The sequence below is a fragment of the Cydia fagiglandana genome, chromosome 17 (genome assembly GCF_963556715.1).
Source record: "Cydia fagiglandana chromosome 17, ilCydFagi1.1, whole genome shotgun sequence".
In the NCBI taxonomy this organism is placed as follows: Eukaryota; Metazoa; Arthropoda; class Insecta; order Lepidoptera; family Tortricidae; genus Cydia; species Cydia fagiglandana.
The window spans coordinates 13650034-13670847 of record NC_085948.1 but is presented as its reverse complement, the minus strand read 5'-3'; the positions used below and the strand labels follow the sequence as shown (position 1 = coordinate 13670847).

The window sequence follows — 20814 nt, the reverse complement described above, 5'->3', positions numbered from 1 at the left end:
GGCAAAGTTGAAAAATTTTCACTCTGTATTTCTGTTTTATTGGATTTATGGTGCGTTGTTGATTTTTGTACTTTAATATGAGTTCCGACGAAATAATGAAATTAATATTAATTGTAATCGTAGGAGTTGGAATTGGCAGCGTAAGCCCAAGTAGCATTGCAAGCTGTATATAAGCTGTATTGAAGTTTATTTGTATACTATAAGCTGTACAGTTAGGCTGTACAAAGGCTGTATAAGCGCTTATACAGCCCTTATAAGTTAAAAAAGGGCCCAAATTATACAGCCTTTCGCGTTATTAGAGCTGTAGAGTAGCTGTATAAGCAATACATAAGCTGCATAATAGCTGCATTACAGCTATATTTCGGTGTAACAGGAAACCTTAACACTACAGATAATCTCTTATAAGTACGATATAAGAATATGAGTTTTAAATGAGTTTTCAAAAATGATTACAAGAGAATAATAATCATTTAGGAAACTAAAATGTCTTAATTTTGTTCATTCGTAATATAGTAATGGCGACAATGAAGTGTTATAGTGGATGGTAAAAGTAAAAGTAAATATTATAGAGGACTTGAGTGGAATATTATACTATTTGTAAGTGCCGATTATTATTTATTGTGAACCTATGTATCTTTTCTGGCAAAATATTCACGCGCCTGCAAAATAACAAAGAGAAACCATAAGGAAAATATCAAAAATCGGGAAAGTTAGTGTTTGTTTTTAAGGTTAGAATGACAAAAAGTTTTATAAATATTAATTCTAAGGCTAAAGTTAATTTATTTTAGCTGGTAATCATAACACGATGTTAGTCTGCTTAATATTTGCAAGTATTTCCTTAATTATAGAGTCTGGCTACTGAAATTTTACCTAAATTATTGGCGGGAAATTCAAAAAATCTAGGGCTGGTCACACTTTGCTTAGTAGGAATTATAGTTTTGATACTAGATAATATTTTTGGTATTCTGTGCACAAGTAAGGTACCTATGGAAATAAGCTAAATAAAAGTTTACGTGCACTCAAAGTCAGCTTACATAATTTCTACCACTATTTAAAGTACAGTCAACAACATACACATATGTTTACGTTCCAATATTTAGATTTTATAGATATTTTTCAGAACTTTTAGTTTATCCGTTTTTTTAAACACTTGTCCTATTTATGAGATTCAGGCATTAATAAATTCACGTACTTAATCAAAGTAATAGGCAAATGTTAGAACTAGTACTTAAAGTATCAAAATATTTATAGAGCACCAACCTCCTAATTTGTTTACATTTGGTTAGGAGTTGTAAACATTGCAGTTTTTCGTTATACAACGCTACACGTCGACTTCGCACATTGTCGTAATTATTTACGAGCTTAAATAATAGTTTGCGAACATCACTCAGTATAGAAATTATTAATATTATTTACAATAAACCCCTTATAAACCGCAAACATATGGCGCAAACAATTTGAATGAATGACATAAATTGACAACTCACTTTTAGCTTTTTTTTAAATCATAGACAATTGGTGATACAACAACGAAATATCTGTCAACAATTTTTGGCTAGCCAGACTCTATTTACAAATACTTTTTTGTTTCATTGTAAAATGGCGACAATTTTTAAACAGCTTACAGGATAGTTGGAGAGCATTATAATCTTAGTAGCTGTGCTGTGTAATAAATGGAGTGTCATTTACAGCTTTTGTAATTAAAACAGCTTTATAATAGAAGATTTGTATTCATTTGGCTGTATTTCGGTTCTCCGTACATAAGTTATAAGTCTCTTTAGAGATCCGTATAACAAATAAAAAAAAACCCTTAGGTCCAAATGTATTTGGTCTATTCTTCGTTCCATTGCATAATTTTCTAAATTATTAATCTTGTTCATTACAATTTTTTATTTTCGTGGTCGAAATATATACTTATACGAGTGTAAAATTACGCCAAAATAAGCGACTCTGTCAGTAATACAGAAAAAAACTGTACTATAGCTGCCATTTATTCGTTTAGTTTTATAATACCCTTACAGACAGAAGTTATACAACTACTATTCTTATAGGAGAATAAAATTACGCCATAAGAAATAGCTTTAAAACGGTGTTGACAGATACATTTGTACAGCTACAAGTGCCAAGTGATACTACAATACAGCCTGTATACAGCTCTTACCATAAAATTAGCTTGTAGTGTTTCACAACACTTAAAGTTTTAAAACGGAGTTGACAGATACTTTTATACAGCTAAAAGTGCCAAGTGTTACTACAATACAGCCTGTATACAGCTTTTACGATAGAATTAGCTTGTAGTGTTTCACAACACTTTTAGTTTTATAGTAGATTTTCTATATTCTGATAAAGCACCCCATGATTCCGCAGAATCCTTTATAATGATTTTATACAGCTTGAGCTGTATAATGTCGGTAAAATACCTTTTATACAGCTTAAATCTTTTCTGACACTCTTATAAGTCTCTTAAATAACTCTAAGTTCTAAATTGGCTGGTATATTGATGTTGCCGACACTTCCATGCTACTTGGGAGCTGAATTGATTTTAAATAACTTGCTGCCTCTGCCGCCAAGTCAAAGACGAAGTATGTATATCATAGACATAATATATATATAGACGGTGTCTCAGCGAGCTGTCACTGTTGCCACTTTTGTTTAGTGTACGATTAACAATTTAACACCACCTTGCTGTAGCCATGTCGATAAAGTCATATCGATAAACTATCGACATTTCTTACAATTTTAATTTTACTTCAAAGGTTTGACGATATCTAAAATGAACAAAAACGCTTTTATTCTTTATTGTGGTTATCAGATCACAATTTTATCGTCATGCCCCAGCAGGGAACCAAGGGAAAGTTCAGATATTTAATTAAAATACATAAATACCTACTAAGATATGTGTTCGGCAATAATTGAAATATTTTATTATATTCTAATATATTTACTATTCATTAGCATTTCAATTATGTATATGTTTAACGAAGATATTGAAGCTTCAATTAATAGCTATTTCGTTCCGCTGTGTAGCGTTTATCGATATATAACATGATTAAAATCGACTTTTCACATCCCTAAAAGAACACACATACACGCTTTTACGCACACATTCACAGCCTGGATGCATCAAAAAAGGCAACACTTGATTTGAAGTTCACCTTGTCAGCAGTATGGTTGTCCTTTTTTGACAAATGGCATTTTAAAAGAGCGAGGAGAGAGAAATGATACTAGTTGCTGCGCCGTCAAATAGAACAATAAACGTAGGGGCCTTGATGTATATGGTTGCTTATGGCAATTTTATTATTTGAGAAACTAAGAAAAATGGCTTACAGTTTATTAGAAACAGTTTACTGGCATATTTTAAAGAAATGAAAGTAACTACAAAATCAAAATCGTATTTAGATACTCCATGCATAAAGCAACGATGTATGTGCAACATGATATCAACATGAAAGACTATGTAAGCTTATGTGACGAAAACGACAATCAGACGGATACAAGGCGAAAAAATCAAAGAAACATGAAAATACACGGGTAGCAAAAATACACGACTCGTGTAAAACATACGCGTGATATAGATATAGGTACGTGTTAGTTATATTTTGGGTGTGTTTACTTTTAGTTTTTTCTATAAATAAAACTTGGGTTTCGTGCATTTTTTATTTTATTTATTTCATTGCATGTTTGAGAAAAGCACTATACATACCTCGGCGGGAAATGGGGTTGCCCGTGCTCAGACCTATCCGGCCTCGCTTCGCTCGGCCGTCTATATGTCTTCGGCCGGCAACCCCTTTCGTCCCGGCCTCTGTAGTAATGTACTATAATCATTTAAACGTCAGCATATAGCTTGTTGGGAAAAACACTTACAATTCCGTTGTCTTTTATTTAGCTATAACATTATACATTGAATGGTGTATGTTTAAAAATAATCTTCCAGTCAGCCGATAATATTAACATAATATCTTACAAAATTGTTGTTATTTCAAGTATACAGTTCTGGCTTAGTATAAAACTATAGTTGCTACAATGAATAGAGTATTTGACTGTATTTAAAATAAATTATTTACACCATGCATGAAATAAAGCACCGGAAGATTAATAGAGAAACTTAGACATCAGTTATTTTTTAGGCACAATTTCTATTTTAAAACCCGTATAAAACTATAAAGAGTAGGTAATTTGATTGTGGTGTCCCATGCTAGTGTTTCAATAAATTCCATAGTAGCAAAATCGTTTTGACAGTTCTAAAAAAGAAACTGATTTGACTAGTAGTCAAATACCTGTGACCTCTTCAAATAATAGTTTTCAAGAATAATTCTGAGTGGTTATTACTACGAGCGTAGCTGTTTGAACTATCTTATCAAATATCTCCTTTTCAGGTGATGGTTTCATGCTGAACGTGTGCTCAGTACTGCAGCTGCTCTCAGTCCGTATTAAGCTGGAGCGAGTGTACCCCTTGTACGCGTTCCAGCCCGACTCGTGGGCTAACGTGCGCGACGAGACGCGACTGTACTTCACGGCGCAAGAGGCTCAGGACTGGCTCGATGAACTAAGTAAGATGGTTTGCCTCTTGATTGAACTATATATAGCTGCTTATTCTCAGTCCGTATTAAGCTGGAGCGAGTGTACCCCTTGTACGCGTTCCAGCCCGACTCGTGGGCTAACGTGCGCGACGAGACGCGACTGTACTTCACGGCGCAAGAGGCTCAGGACTGGCTCGATGAACTAAGTAAGATGGTTTGCCTCTTGATTGAACTATATATAGCTGCTTATTCTCAGTCCGTATTAAGCTGGAGCGAGTGTACCCCTTGTACGCGTTCCAGCCCGACTCGTGGGCTAACGTGCGCGACGAGACGCGACTGTACTTCACGGCGCAAGAGGCTCAGGACTGGCTCGATGAACTAAGTAAGATGGTTTGCCTCTTGATTGAACTATATATAGCTGCTTATTCTCAGTCCGTATTAAGCTGGAGCGAGTGTACCCCTTGTACGCGTTCCAGCCCGACTCGTGGGCTAACGTGCGCGACGAGACGCGACTGTACTTCACGGCGCAAGAGGCTCAGGACTGGCTCGATGAACTAAGTAAGATGGTTTGCCTCTTGATTGAACTATATATAGCTGCTTATTCTCAGTCCGTATTAAGCTGGAGCGAGTGTACCCCTTGTACGCGTTCCAGCCCGACTCGTGGGCTAACGTGCGCGACGAGACGCGACTGTACTTCACGGCGCAAGAGGCTCAGGACTGGCTCGATGAACTAAGTAAGATTGTTTGCCTTTTGATTGAACTGTAGAGCTACTTATTCTCAGTCCGAAGTAAACTGGAACGCTACTCTTTGTACGCCTTCAGATGACTCACGGGCTGACTTAAACTTAGGTTTAGACAAAGGCGGCGCTGGCTCGTTATTGGCCTCGTATAAACGCACTAGTGGGAATAGAGCCCCGGCAATAAAAAGCCAGCACTAGCTTCATCTAACTTACCTTAACTTCATCTAACTAACCTAGCTGTAGAGACAAAATGCGACTGTTCTTCACTGAGCGAGGGGTACAAAAAGTTTCTTAACTGGCTCGATGAACTAAGTAGGTTGAATTGCCTTTTGATTGTGTCATAAATTCCTTTCAGCCTTATTGATTGGCTGTACTTTATTTATTATTTCTATTGAAGCACACAACACAGTAGGTATGCGGCATTTGCAATAAAATGTGTTTTTATAACTTCTATTGACCGAGCATAGCGAGACTAAGATCAACTAGGGCAGTGGTTCTTAACCTTTTCAGTCCGGTCACCCCTATGACTAACTAGGGAACCTGATTTTACCCCTCCTCCCAATGGTAATAAAAAATAAAACGTGTACGTTTGTTGTATTGTTATATTAGGCTAGCTTATTACCCCCGTAAAATACCAGTTTTACCCCCACGGGGGTAATTACCCCTAGGTTAAGAACCACTGAACTAGGGGATGCGGATTTTCATGTGTGGATGTTATATATTTGTAAGACATATCTTGCCGTTGATTCAATTCAGATGAATTTAAAGTGTGTATGAATTCCAGATTAGTAACATAAGTTGAATGGCTTGCAGACAAAGACCCGGCGCACAAGTGGCCGGAAGCCAAGTTCCAGACGGTGTGCTGGTTCCTGACGCTGCACATGCACCACGTGGCGCTCATCCCCGCGCTGCACACGCACCAGCGCCGCATCCGGTAACTCACCCATCATCACATATCACTTCTGAGGGCCTACCGCGGACACGACTTAAGGAGGAGGAGGGAGAGTGAAAGAGAAAGTTAAGCCCGCAATTTACGGTATCGTCTTGGGTCGTCCCATTCGTTTTTCGTCAAGTTCTTAAATTAGTCCTATTCTGTTTTCGTCACCCATTCTACAATCGTCGGGGCTTTCAATGTAGAATGCGTGACGAAAGCAGAATAAGACTAATTTAATAACTTGACGGAAAACGAATGGGACGACCCAAGACGATATCCAATTTGCGAAATTCGGTATTCGCGGTAGGCCCTCAGCTCAGACCCTACACACTTGCGGTCACTTCCATTTCAGTATGCGCAACAATAACGACTGCGACAAATGCAACCGTGCATGGCCATTTCACTTAACCCTCAAGTTACAGTATGGAATAGCGGCGCGCCGCCGTGCAAAGAGCGTACTTACCTATACTGTTTCCATTGGACAGATTTACGCTATCATCTGCATATAGCGGCACGTTATACAGCAAAACCTCATATAATGAAACTCTTTAGCCTTTGAATCTCCTGTTAATTTTATTATTCAACCAACTCTCAGTTGCTCACTTCGAAGAATGCCTATTTATCATTAGTTTTCCGAGGCATGGTTTCTATGCTAATACCAATTTCCTGATCCTTAAACAATATTCCCGACGCACATCACTTTTAGCTGCGATTAGACTGCTATTATGCGTTTGTTTAATTACCTTTTGCAATATTTCGTGACTTGTAGAGAATTTTACATAACTGGGGCATTCCACGAGACTGTCGCTTACATAACGCTTTTGCCTTGTATGGCAGCTACCTCAATAAAATACGTGAATCTCGAGAATATACTGCCAATTTGTTAGCCAAGTCATGAAATATTACCTGACCCAATATCGCTTACTCAGCATTTCCAGAAGTATTAGAAGAATTGCGTTATGTAAGCGACAGTCTCGTGGAATGCCCCAACTATGTTCAGGTTACGTAATGTTCTTTTGCATATCCAAAAACGACATGAAAACTATTGAAATCCAGTTTTTATGTTGTATTTTATTTTCCACAGAGCATTCCGCGATCTACAGAAGGTGATCGAGGAGCTGATGGCCGCCGAGCCGCAGTGGCGGAACAGCTTCTCCGCGCTCCGCAACCGCGAGCTGCTGCGGCGGTGGAGGCGGCAGATCAAGAGGCTACACAGGTGCGGTTTGTTGTTGTCGTCCTATGGTACCCCATTGGTACCGAGGGCCTTCGTGAGACTTTGCCATCCGCTCCTGCCCTGTGCTTTGCGCTCCGAGTCCATCTAACTCAGTTCGGCTGCTGCTGCCAGCAGCTCGGCGTTGACGGTGCGCTGCCACGTGTGCGCTGGCTGGCCCCATCGGTTATTGTTTATTGATTAATTTCAGTAGACAGTGCGTTGAACTGATTGTGATGAAAGGTTTTCGAGCGGCAATTGCGAAGTAGAAGGCTTCGTCTCATAGGTGTTGTGTAGCGAGCACACGATTCGTTTTTAGAAATTTTTAGGGCATGTTTATATCCAGCAGGGGATATGTCTGACTGAATGATGAATAATTATCATAGATGACAGTATCCAGGGCATTATTTAAAATATTTCGACACTATTTTTTTTCTAAATGATTGAGCTCATAGTCGGACCAAGCTAACTCTGCAACCATTTGCTAATTTCTTCACTTCCACATTTCGTTCCGTCGAACCCGGTGAAGCTAAGACAGACTTAATTTAGTATAGTGTGTAAAAAATTGAATCAATTTGTCTATCGAACAGATCGAAGCAATGCGCGGAGACGGCATTACTGGACGGCGAGCTGATGCGGCGCAGCGTGCAGTTCTACGCGAGCGTGTGCGCGCTGCTGGCGGCGCGGCTGGACGCGGCGCGCGCCGGCGCCGGCGCCGCGCAGGCCTTCCGCGCGCTGCCCGAGTGGTACGTCGAGGACGTCGCCGAGTTCATGCTCTTCGCCGTGCAGTGAGTCCCACGCACTTTTTTTTGCGATAACTATCGTCAAAAGCAATCAAATGTTTATAAACTCCGTAAAAGTTAGCTCTTTGATTTGCTTTTAAATGTGTACTTACTTTCCTATTAGTTGTACCGTCCGACGGCGGCGAGTGACGGCACTAAACTGTAAAGAACTGACCGCACTAATTTGCCACCGTACCGATATAGAAATCTGTTCATGAAATAAAAAAAATATATCCAATCTTTGGAATAATTCCTTATCACGGCACCAAATTATTAACATCTTACCGTATTAATTCACCTTTCACCCGTTTCACAGGCAGCGAATTCTATTCATAAAATTAATGAATATTAATCGATATATCCTGGTCACGGCACCAAATTGTAAAGCTAACCTAACGGTAAAAACTCGCCTTTCAGATATGTACCCCAAGTAGTAGCAGACTACATCGAGGACCCCATCATTACCTGGCTGTTAAGCGCCATCTGTAATTCCCATCTCATCAAGAACCCATATTTAGTCGCCAAGATCGTCGAAGTACTCTTCGTGATCAACCTGTCCGTGCCATTGAAGCTAAAGAACGTGTACGAAAAGTTTATGGACCACCCGATGTCGCAAACGGCCCTGCCCAGCGCCCTAATGAAATTCTACACGGATATTGAGACGACGGGACAGAGCACGGAGTTTTATGATAAATTTACTATCAGATTCCATATTAGCATTATATTGAAGGGAATGTGGGAGCGGCCGATCCATAAACAAGTAAGTCAACTTGTTATGAATACAATGTCTATATAACTATGTTCATTCAATCAAATTAAATTCAAATGAGTTTATTAAAGACAACATATGTTCATACTGATACATATCTGATACTGGAAACGTATAATAGAAAATAGAATGCTTAGTCAAAAAAATGGCGCTGAAAATAATAGTTAATTCGTTCTGTTGTCAAAAGGTATGGTATGGTGAATCTATATCGACTGGAGAGTATTATTAATATTTTTGTAATGTTGGTTTTGAAAAAAATCTAAATGTGATTGTTTATTTCAGGCCATAGTGAAGGAGTCCCGGTCAGGGCGGCAGTTCGTCAAGTTCATCAACATGCTGATGAACGACACCACTTTCCTTCTCGACGAGTGTCTCACGGTAACTACTACAAAATACCATTAATCATCAAAAGCTCTTATAGTATCCTTTGTTATTAGGTATTGCCTACCTTTTTGATAGGAATCCCTTTGTAATGTACGAAATAAATAGTGGTTCTGATTTACACAATTCCTTAGAGTATTAATTTGGGCTCAATCGTCATTTCAGTCTCTCGAGAGGTTCATTTCCGGTAAAATGTAATTTATGATAAATTGTCAAGATAATTCTAGCAAAATCGATTATTTTTTTTAATGAATGATATTTTCCACCCCACAGTACCTGAAACGCATCCACGAGGCGCAGGAGAGCACGGCGACCGGCGCGGCCGCGGAGGCGCGCGCTCGTGCGCTGGCGCAGGACGAGCGCCAGTGCCGCTCCTACCTCACGCTCGCTAGGTTTGTTCCCACTCTATATTAAGCGGGTCATGCAGATAACGGAAAACTAGTCTCGTTTATCAATTTTAGCGAAAGTTACTTCCGATTCCCGGCTATTTCCATCGAGAACGAATAGGGACTAGGGATATACTTTTCTACTTGTTTTCATTGCGATGCCAACTGGTAAAGCACCTTTTAAATATCTTTTTATTTGCAGAGAAACTGTGGACATGTTAGAATATCTAACGGTGGAGATCAAGGAGCCGTTCCTGCGCGCCGAGCTGGCCGAGCGGCTCGCCTCCATGCTCAACTTCAACCTGCAGCAGCTCTGCGGCCCCAAGTGCAAGAACCTCAAGGTACATTATAACTTCTTGATTTTATTGACCTGTTGGGCAAAGGCCTCTCCCCTTGATTTCCATAACTCCCGTTGTAGTGCGTTTTCCGGCCAGTTACTGATGAAGGCATTTATGTCGTCCCGTTATCTCCGTCTGGGCCTGCCACGTCTGCGCTTCTTTTGCGGCATCCACTTGTTGGCTATATTAGCCCACCTGTCCGGATGGATGAACGTCTTGACTTATAACTCTAAAAAAACAGGCTTACTATGTGTCGTTTTCAAACTAAAGGTACTATTGTTGCTTGCCATGAGGACGCTCTGACAGGATACTCGTAAAAGGATACAAGCAAACGTTTAATAGCAATAAATGATTTCAAGTGTATCTCCATTACATGACACTTATCAATATGTAATGCACAGGTCCGACGGCCAGAGAAGTACGGCTGGGAGCCGCGACGGCTACTCTCGCAGCTCGTGGACATCTACTTGCACCTCGACTCGCCGCCCTTCCTCGCTGCGCTGGCCGCTGACGAGGTAACCACATATATACATACAAATATTTATTAGCAAAAAACTCGTACGGTCAAGCTATTTAATTTCAGTAACATTTAAGTTTTGTCACAGTGGCAATAGTATGAGGTCTCTAGCGACTTTCATATTGATTTCCACCGAGACAAGGTACGAAATGGTACGGAAATTAAATTCATTGACTGTACATGATACATACATGCCTATTCTGAATTGATTCATTCCAAATGTGTCCATGCAATTTAGCCACTCGTTGCACATGTCGCAAAGTCAACATACCAGCCAACAACATTGAGATACCTCCTTATTATAAATTCAAAGATAGATTAGAATCATCGAAAGTTGTTTCTGATTGATATCGGAACAAGTTACATATAGACGATTGATATATTAAAAAAAAATTATATATGTGATGTTATTATTTTTCCCCAGCGATCATTCCGTAAGGAGCTGTTCGAGGAGGCTGCCGTGCGGCTCGGCAAGTACAACATCAAGACGCGCTCCGAGATCGAGCGCTTCCTCGCACTAGCTGACAACGCCTACCAGATCGTAGGTCAGTACCGCCAGAGATATATATAACTCCCTATAAGATAAATAAAGTCTAAGAAAAAAACGTGCCTCGGAAATCAAGAAAAAGTCATTCTCGAATAGATGGCGCACACACCTTTGGCCTATTCTCGGCTAGATGGCGTTGACGACAGCGTTTGATATTTAACAATTTTAACACATATCAGTGAAAGAACATGGGTCAGTATGGAACAATAAAAATTAAAAATCATTTATCCGTAAACATATTTTGATTAATTTATACATTTTCAATTTTATTTTAAGTTTTAATCGTGTATCGATAGATGGCAGTAAATGTACCGTGACTACAAAATTTACTTTGGCAGTAGCCTTCTATACTATCTATTCTCTTTGGTACCGCTAATGCTTCTGTGTTCATGTTACCCTCCGTGTTATATTAGATTCTCGCTTAATATTCATTAATTTATCCAGTTTTTAATCGTCAACTGTTACTACTAGGTATAAATCGGATTTGGGGTCCCAATTGATATCAATTGAGGATGGCCCAGGTTATATATCCTAGATATACATGTATTATAATGGACATAATTATGTATAATTTCAGTGTCGAATCAGCAAAAGAGTGACGAGTTCGCAGACGCCCCAGAAGAGTTCAGAGATCCACTCATGGATACCCTCATGACTGACCCCGTGCTTTTGCCTTCTGGGAAGGTATGTTAATTGTCCCATTTTACTAAATGTTACCATTGAATAAAATACAAATATACACCTTTAAAAATTCCGATGATGATTGACTATTTTCTGGCAAAATTAATCTTCCAAATCTCGCGTGAAGAAAACGGATATATTACTCTCAAATACTAGCTGCGAGTATATTTTTTAAGAATAAAACCGGCTAAGTGCGAGTCGGACCCGCACACGAAGGGTTCAGTACCAATACGCAAAAAACGGAAAAAAAGTCACGTTTGTTGTACTTATGGGAGCCCCACTTAAATATTTATTTTATTTTGTTTTTAGTATTTGTTGTTATAGCGGCAACAGAAATACATCATTTGTGAAAATTTCAACTGCCTAGATATCACGGTTCATGAGATACAGCCTGGTGACAGACAGACAGATGGACAGCGGAGTCGTAATAATAGGGTCACGTTTTTACCCTTTGGGTACGGAACCCTAAAAAGCACTCACCCGAAACGAAAACTCGCTGATAAGCTGATGAAATTAAAAATTTTAACGTCGTACTTTTTCGTTGAATGGGAAAGATAACTAAATAGGATTTTTCTAATGGTATTTTGTTTTGTGAACAGGTGATGGACCGGTCGGTGATCCTGCGGCACCTGCTCAACAGCTCCACCGACCCCTTCAACCGGCAGCCGCTCACCGAGGACCAGCTGCGTCCAGGTACCAACTCGTTTCCTTCATACTTGTTTACTAAAGTTGACAAGCCGATAATAATCGTTTCTCCCTTTCCATCATACTAATACGTCGGAAAGGGACAAACGATTATTATCGGCTTGTCAACTTTAGTAAACGTTTATGAATAAGGGGTTTAGACCTTACCGTATTATCAGAACCTTCTAATTAGTTTCCAATTCGATGGATTCTTGTTTGTCTGGATATTTGTCTCATTGGAATGCTATATTTGTGTAGGTAACTAACTCTGTTGCCATCTCACTGCTAAACGTGTGATCCTCCACAGCCGGACCACCTCGTCCGATTGCGCTCAGTTTTTAACCTTTTGGCCGCCGGACCTAGTCCGCAAAGACGCTCACTCACACGCCAGAGCAAATTTTAAGTAAACAACTAATAAAAAGTTTAGGGATTGCAAATAGTGATATCGATATTTACAATTTATGGTAAAAATCTTTTTAATTTAGCTTTGTTCTTATCCTGTTTTAATTTAATTCCAAATTGCCAAAATTAAACATATGTTTTACACCCGAAAATGTTTAAAATATAGGGATTTAACATAAAAAACAACCACTAAACAATGTCGATTCAAGACGTGATATCGCCGCACTAGGCTGTACGAGAAGTCTTTTATACAAGACAACGGCGCGCATGGACTGCCCGCAGTGCAGATCGACAAGGACTGTTTCCGCGCGGATCAAGTAATAATAGTCTCTAGGTCAACGGCGTAAGCGCTTGTCGGTACGTAAACTTTATTGGCGTAACGTTAAAGCTGCGCATCATGTGTCGATAAAGTCAATATACCGGAACTGTTTTAGTGAAAATTACACGTGGGTTGAATTTTTAATGAGTGAAGATATTATTCCGGAATTAGAATCTATAATTAAATTTCAGTTTGGTTTACATTAATATAGGTAAACTCTTATCAAAAAAACGTTCAACGACTTGTTATAAAAAAATTACATATTAACTTCAATCTTCTTCTTCTTCCTCGCGTTATCCCGGCATTTCGCCACGGCTCATGAGAGCCTGGGGTCCGCTTGACAACTAATCCCATGATTTGACGTAGGCACTAGCTTTTACGAAAGCGACTGCCATCTGACCTTCCAACCCAGAGGGTAAACTAGGCCTTATTGGGATTAGTCCGGTTTCCTCACGATGTTTTCCTTCACCGAAAAGCGACTGGTAAATATTAAATGATATTTCGTACGTAAGTTCCGAAAAACTCATTGGTACGAGCCGGGGTTTGAACCCGCGACCTCCAGATTGCAAGTCGCGCGCTCTCACCGCTAGGCCACCAGTGCTTCTACATATTAACTTCAATGTTATAACAAAAACTAAAGTCTGATAAACAGGTATGTCCCTGTACCACTCTTGTGCGAAGCGGTCGCTGCGGTGTATCCCTTCCCACTAAGCTATAAAAGAACATCAATTATTATTTTTATTTATCTCTTCTGCAATTAAATAGTCCACAATCTACAAGGGCAAATTTACTTGTCTGACTCTAGTTTATAGAACTAAAGAAGCTGCCTGAACTTTAAATATAGTTATGCCTATCTGACTCTCGTTCTACGTATTCTAGTACTCGTAAGTAGTTATACCTACTACTCGTTGAAAAAAATTGGCGATTAACAAGTGTTCAAATATTTAGATAAAAACATATTTCTGACTTTATATTTACTTTAAAAATTCCCATATCGAGTTAACATTCCCATCCCTAGCTGTCTTTTATACAAGACAACGGCGACGAGGAACATGAAAAATGTTGAAAATTGGAGCAATTTTTTTAAATGCCTTATTATAAAAGAAGGGATTTATATAGCGGCTTAAAAAGCAAATAAATGAAAAAACAAAGACCTTAAATATGGACACGAGTGTAAATGAAATTGCAATTGTTATTATTTTCCCATTAACTCAGTGGTTGAATTTGTGTCTTGTATACAAGACGACGGCGCCAGCATATCGTTCTATCGTTGTCTTCTATACCGGACAACGGCGGTCAAAGGGTTAATGGCGAAATGTACCTCTAATGTACTTCATGTACCTCGTCGGAAATTGAACGTACCTCTGTAGTTTGGCAGATATATGCGTTTAAAAGGGGTCCGGCTGGGGAGTAAAATCTGCAGCCGGACCACGCCTGGATCCGATCATATCTGTTATTTTGAGATATAATTTAAATATCAGATGAATGTACCTGTTACGTACCTCCGAAGAAATCGTTTTTTTATTTAAAAAATGGTCTCATAAATGAATTTTCATACATTTCATTTTTTGAGTATACGCGTAAGCGCCTGTCAAAAAATAATAGCAACATAGTAGAAAACAAATGTATTCAATTCGGGCAAGTCGTCTAACGTGTCAACTAGATACAAATGTGGGTGGTTATAGGGAGTGTTTTAAACTGACACGAGTTTAGTCAGTAGTCTTTTTCATTAGCATAGTCTTTTTCATTTCATTTTAGTCATTTGCATAGTTTTTGTGTAATAAATTTTTGAAGATCGTGTTTTAGGCCCCCGGATTTTACGAAAAACGTTAATAATTTGCAAATTATTTTGTAAACTTTCCGTTGTTTAGTGCTATTGGATAAACCATTCATGCCGCAAATTTAGTGGCAATTGTGACTTCTCTAGGTATATTGGTTATAAAGATATTAATGAATTTAATGTTTTTGGTTTTCATTTTTTTTCTTCCATATTCCGCCGTAGTAGGAGCCCATATTTGTATGACAGCTTCATTTATATGTCTTCTATCCACCCTATTTTTTACAAGACCTAATTCCGTGAAACATTCAAGTAATCATCGAAACACTATATCCGGGTTATCCGGCCGCTAGGGTTGGCACTTCGGTATTTTTATTTATACGCCATTTTCTTTGGGATATCTGGTTTCGACTTCATATGGAAGAAAATGTGATCCCACTGCTTCGAGAACTGATTTAGTAAGTACCTATCAGGCAAGTGAGAGTCGGGTTCGCACACGAAGGGTCTAAAAAAATTTTACCATGTCATACAGTGTACGATGACACGGGTCCTCAATGTGCAACTCCAACTCGTACTTGACCCTAACTTTATTTAATTTAATTTTTAAACATTTAATAATTGGAATTTAAATTTAGGGCAGTACGTTTCAATAGTGGCACTACTAATGACGGCAATACCGCGAGAACAGTTTTGTCTGACAAACATCGTGAAGCATTTGCAAACATCCTTGGCTTAGAGAAGTGGCTTCTGGACGATCCCCACACAGTTCTAGTTGTATTGTCGAGTGGTCTTCCAATAGACGCAGAGAAGTTTGGCAATTTTTGTAAAGAACTAGTCCAAAAATATGTCAATACTTACAAATGGTGTCCTATGACAGTCACCATACATAAAATTTTGGCCCATGGCGCTGCAATCATTCGAAACTCGTCTGTTCCAGTTGGTATGCTTTCCGAGCAAGCAGCAGAGTCACGGAACAAATATTGGCGTCACGATCGAGAACACCATACTCGGAAATCGGATAGGATAAAAACAATGTCTGATTTGTTTCACAGAGCACTAGTCTCATCAGATCCAGTAATTTCCGAACAACAGATGTCACAAAGAATAAAATATATTAAAAAACGTCCCCTACTATCTGCCGCAGTAGCTTTATTGAAAGCACCGCAATCACCACAGGCACAGGAATCTCAGGAGGAAACCCCAACACCAACATCCGAGTTCTGTCCAGACGACAGTTATTACGAGGTGCAAGATGGGGCAGAGAGCCTCGAAGTAGAAAATGATGACCCGACTAAAAACAGATATATACAGCAGTGTTTCACCTTACTGCATGGTAATGAGGTCCAAAAGTGTATACGTCTCTTTGTAGTTGACTGTCATACAGCTAACGACCAAAATGTAAATATTATCTACCCTAATTATAAAGAGGAAGAATTTGTAAGTTATCTATAGCTAATAAATTACTAAATCTTAAAAAAACTTATTATTTCATATGTGTAGGTTTTTATTAACATATTAAAGTTTGTTTTTATCACCCATAAAAGTGCTATACTGTGTATACAGCGTTAATATTATATCCGGCTGAACCCGGATATTGGTAGTGGCAGCCCTGACCGAAAATTTTAATTGGCTTTAAATTCAATCTTCCACGGAATTAGGTCTTGTAAAAAATAGTGTAGATAGAAGACGTATAAATGAAGCTGTCATACAAATATGGGCTCCTACTACGGCGGAACATGGAAGAAAAAAAATAAAAACCAAAAACAATAAAGGCACAATCGGTTGCGTCGTTCAAGGAGAGGTTAAAGAAGCTATGGTTATCTGATTTGACTGATTAATTTGTCTATATTTCTATTGTATAGTTGCTTTATATCGTTCTAATTCTTTCCAATTTTTAGTGTATTTTCCCCTTTCCTTTTTGTGTAATATATGTATGTTTATCCTATAAATTTTGTATGTATTTATATCCTTTATCTTTCTGGTACCTTGTTGTACATTTTGCTGCATTTGTCACCCTCTTTTCACTCTCTCCTCTCATCTACTCAAAGGTTAACTGGAAGAGATCCCTCAAAGGGATAAGTTCGCCTTTGTACTTCTTGCTAATTGTATGTTATTTTTAATATGTCTTTTTGTACAATAAAGAGTTTACTACTACTACTACTACTACAATAAATTCATTAATATCTTTGTAACCAATATACCTAGAGATGTCACAATTGCCTCTAAATTTGCGTCTTCAAACGGTTTATCCAATAATACTAAACAACGGAAAGTTCATAAAACGATTTGCAATTTTTTTTAAGTTTTTCGTTATATCCGGGTGCCTAAAACACGATTTTCAAAAAATTATTACACAAAAACTACGCAAATTGGACACGCGGGAATTTTAGTCTCGCATTTGTAATGATCTAAACTTCAGTAATTTGCAATAAAATGAGGATGTCACTTTTTTGGCTTCTATAAAACACTGTGAGACCTACACTTTTTTTCCAACTTGATATACTTTTCTTATTTTTTGATATATCTGGTTAATAATTTTTTAACATTATGTAAAGGATATTCACAGTCATTTGGTATTTATTTTGGACTAATCCATTCAGCCATTTTCAATTTATAGCAGTTCGAAGTCAACTGTGGTTTGTGAAATTTTTGAACGTTTTCTAATAATTTGTTAGACCAAGTATTGAAAATGTTACAGTACGTTATATATTTGTACTGCCGACTTTATGACGTCACAGCAATTATCCCCACCAATTTCGCGCTTGTCATCTCATATATTTGGGTTCAAGGCATTACACTGAATGCATTGATACCATATTCACCCATATCCCGGACGACATGAGCGGAAATCGATTTCTACAACACTTTTCTTTCGCTGGCCGGTCTACTATAAGAATGTCCGTATACTTAATATTTATTTATAAATTACGCACAAAGAGGCAAAGTAAATCACGTTTGTTGCATGGGAGCCCCACGTTAATATTTATTTTATTATTTTTTAGTATTTGTTGTTATAGCGGCAACATCTCTGCGAATTTCAACTGTGTACTGTAAAACGTTGTACAATACACGTGCGAAAAGGTAATTCGCAACTCGTGTCGGTTGAAAACACTCCCTATAACCACCCACATTTGTATCTAGTTGACGCGTTAGACGACTTGCCCGAATTGAATACATTTGTTTTCTACTATGTTGCTATTATTTTTTGACAGGCGCTTACGCGTATACTCAAAAAATGAAATGTATGAAAATTCATTTATGAGACCGTTTTTTAAATAAAAAAACGATTTCTTCGGAGGTACGTAACTGGTACATTCATCTGATATTTAAATTATATCTCAAAATAACAGATATGATCGGATCCAGGCGTGGTCCGGCTGCAGATTTTACTCCCCAGCCGGACCCCTTTTAAACGCATATATCTGCCAAACTACAGAGGTACGTTCAATTTCCGACGAGGTACATGAAGTACATTAGAGGTACATTTCGCCATTAAAAACTGAGCGCAATCGGACGAGGTGGTCCGGCTGTGGAGGATCACACCTGCTAAACTACTGAACAGATTTTGATTAACCCTTTTCCAGGCCCCACCAAACGACAAGATTTTTCCAAAAAATCCGATTAAATATATTAAAATTTATGCAGCTTTGATGATTAACTGAAAGATAAGTAACTTTTCCCGAAAGTCGAATCGAATATGAACCTTAAATCGTACCCCTAAGGTTGAAATTCTATTGGCGCTTATGTGATAGCTATGTGCACTATGCCTGGAAAAGGGTTAAATGTACATATTTATATTAGAATTCATACTGACCATATGTTGCTTATATTTCAGCGGCCGATCTAAAAGAGAGAATCATCCAATGGCAGCGCGAAAAGAAAGGTTCGACGTCGCAAGATCCTTAAGCCAACAAACAAAGTCTGATGTATATATCTACCCTATCGCATATATAAAGACTATTGACTGGATATTTCCAGAAGGACTATTGTCCGTGGCATGAATGTGAGATTATTCTAAGTATGGTGTATCCCGTGTCATGCTGTTCCGGCTAAACCCCCATCGTTTAGTTAGTTGACGAGCTGTTCAAACATCTGATCGCTGTTAGGTAACCGTTCAAGTGTAGCTTTATATCTTGACATCACATATATCAAAGGCCTAATATCTCAGATACCTACTTACTTATATTTTCTGGAATCTTGACTTGAGTATCCTAGTAGGTGCTCGTTTATTCTGACCCCAATATTTCGAGTAATGTAAGGCCTCGTGGAGTAGCAATATGAATGGTAGGCGTCACGTTTTGTACATTTTAAAGAAACCCTCATGCAAGTCTATTAACATCAATTAGCTCGATTGAAAACCCTTCATTAGTGTAACTGATGACTTACCTTCATAGTGCAATAACAGCAATATGTCCAGCATATAACGAGAGTCCAATAGTAACTTGACGCAGGCTGGAGGGTTTTTACAACTTGAGTTTGTAATTTGAATAGCGCCCGAGTTACAACGTTTTTCATCACACTTGCGAGGAAATCATAAATATTGGTCCGCCTTTTTGTAAATTTTTGACGAGAAAAGTAGAAAACAAAGCCATTCGGCACATAGATAAAATAATTACAACCACAAATGAATTAATAGAACCAGAATAGTATTTTAACTGTAAAACTTATTATACAAAAATATATTCGACATCCTTGGTTCACATGACAGGGTAACATCATTAAAAAAACATTAATCTCTTGGGAGTAATTTAATGCCATTACTCCCTGGGCGCCAGAATGAACATGCACCTTTTACAAGTGTGATGAAAATGTATTTATGTAATATTGTATGGAATGTTCAAGACTTATTTTGTGCAAAATTTTATTACTATTTGCATATAGTGATATTATGTTTAGTCTTTGTTAGCATGAATTTATATCTCAAATATGACAAATGGTGTAATTTTGTTCCTTTATCCCTTAGTTATCATTATCATCCCTCGAAATGGTTTTCATTTAAGAATGTTACAATTACGTAGCGTAGATATATAGCATTGATCTGCATAATAATAGGCAATAATATTGATAATATTTCAAACTAGCAAAAATTCCTGCTCACTGCCACTAAATAAATTTATCATTTAATTCTGGTCAAACATACCTAAGTGAAACCCATTTTTTGAATATAATGGTCTCACCTGTATTATAATTTGATTTGTATTTATCTTTATATTATTGTAAAGATTCTATGATAAAGGTCTCTTTATGTTGATATATCAATAAAATAATAATAAATGTATTTTGGGTTTTCTTTCTTTTCATGGTTTGCATTGAAGTGTGCAAAGTAAATAAAAGGCTCCTATTACATTACACATCTACAACTTTACAGAGTCGTGTGTCAAGATGCCTGTCATGCAGTGTTAGATGTTATTGTTCGTCCTAGGGCACAGTGTTAGATGCTTTGATAAAACTCAAAGCACACTCTTAGGTACAATCAGCAGCAGAAGTTGCTAAGTGGACGAGGTGTTAAAAATTACCTTGACACGCTCAGTCACGTCAAAATCATTTTGAACACCTGTCCCTTAGCAACTTCTGCTGCTGACTGTATTTGTGCAAATAGGCTATTTTCTATCACTGTTGAATCTCAAGTCAAATCAGTAGACATCTATTTAAAACCCTCTAATTAGCTATCAGCTCAATAATCTCATGGTAACAGAAAAACTAGAATAAAAAAACTTGTAAATATTAAAACATTATATTTGTAAACTACACTATTAAATTTCTTATATACTAAAAATAAATTAGTTATTGTCACATTGTGCATTACAACAATAGGCAAATGCTTTGA

General features: G+C 38.1%; 1 protein-coding gene across 1 annotated transcript in view; it reads left to right on the top strand.

The window, feature by feature from the left end:
• LOC134672554 (ubiquitin conjugation factor E4 B) overlaps nucleotides 1–20265 on the top strand; it is a 35086-nt gene extending 14821 nt beyond the window's left edge. The window contains exons 7-19 of the mRNA XM_063530496.1: nucleotides 4377–4550; nucleotides 6074–6194; nucleotides 7279–7410; nucleotides 7995–8192; nucleotides 8604–8946; nucleotides 9238–9333; nucleotides 9610–9728; nucleotides 9925–10063; nucleotides 10462–10575; nucleotides 11002–11122; nucleotides 11702–11808; nucleotides 12405–12498; nucleotides 18823–20265. Of these exons, the coding sequence (XP_063386566.1) occupies nucleotides 4377–4550; nucleotides 6074–6194; nucleotides 7279–7410; nucleotides 7995–8192; nucleotides 8604–8946; nucleotides 9238–9333; nucleotides 9610–9728; nucleotides 9925–10063; nucleotides 10462–10575; nucleotides 11002–11122; nucleotides 11702–11808; nucleotides 12405–12498; nucleotides 18823–18893 (1829 nt within the window). The 3' untranslated portion in view covers nucleotides 18894–20265. The remainder of the gene's footprint in view (nucleotides 1–4376; nucleotides 4551–6073; nucleotides 6195–7278; nucleotides 7411–7994; nucleotides 8193–8603; nucleotides 8947–9237; nucleotides 9334–9609; nucleotides 9729–9924; nucleotides 10064–10461; nucleotides 10576–11001; nucleotides 11123–11701; nucleotides 11809–12404; nucleotides 12499–18822) is intronic.
• The last annotated feature ends 549 nt before the right edge of the window (nucleotides 20266–20814 follow it).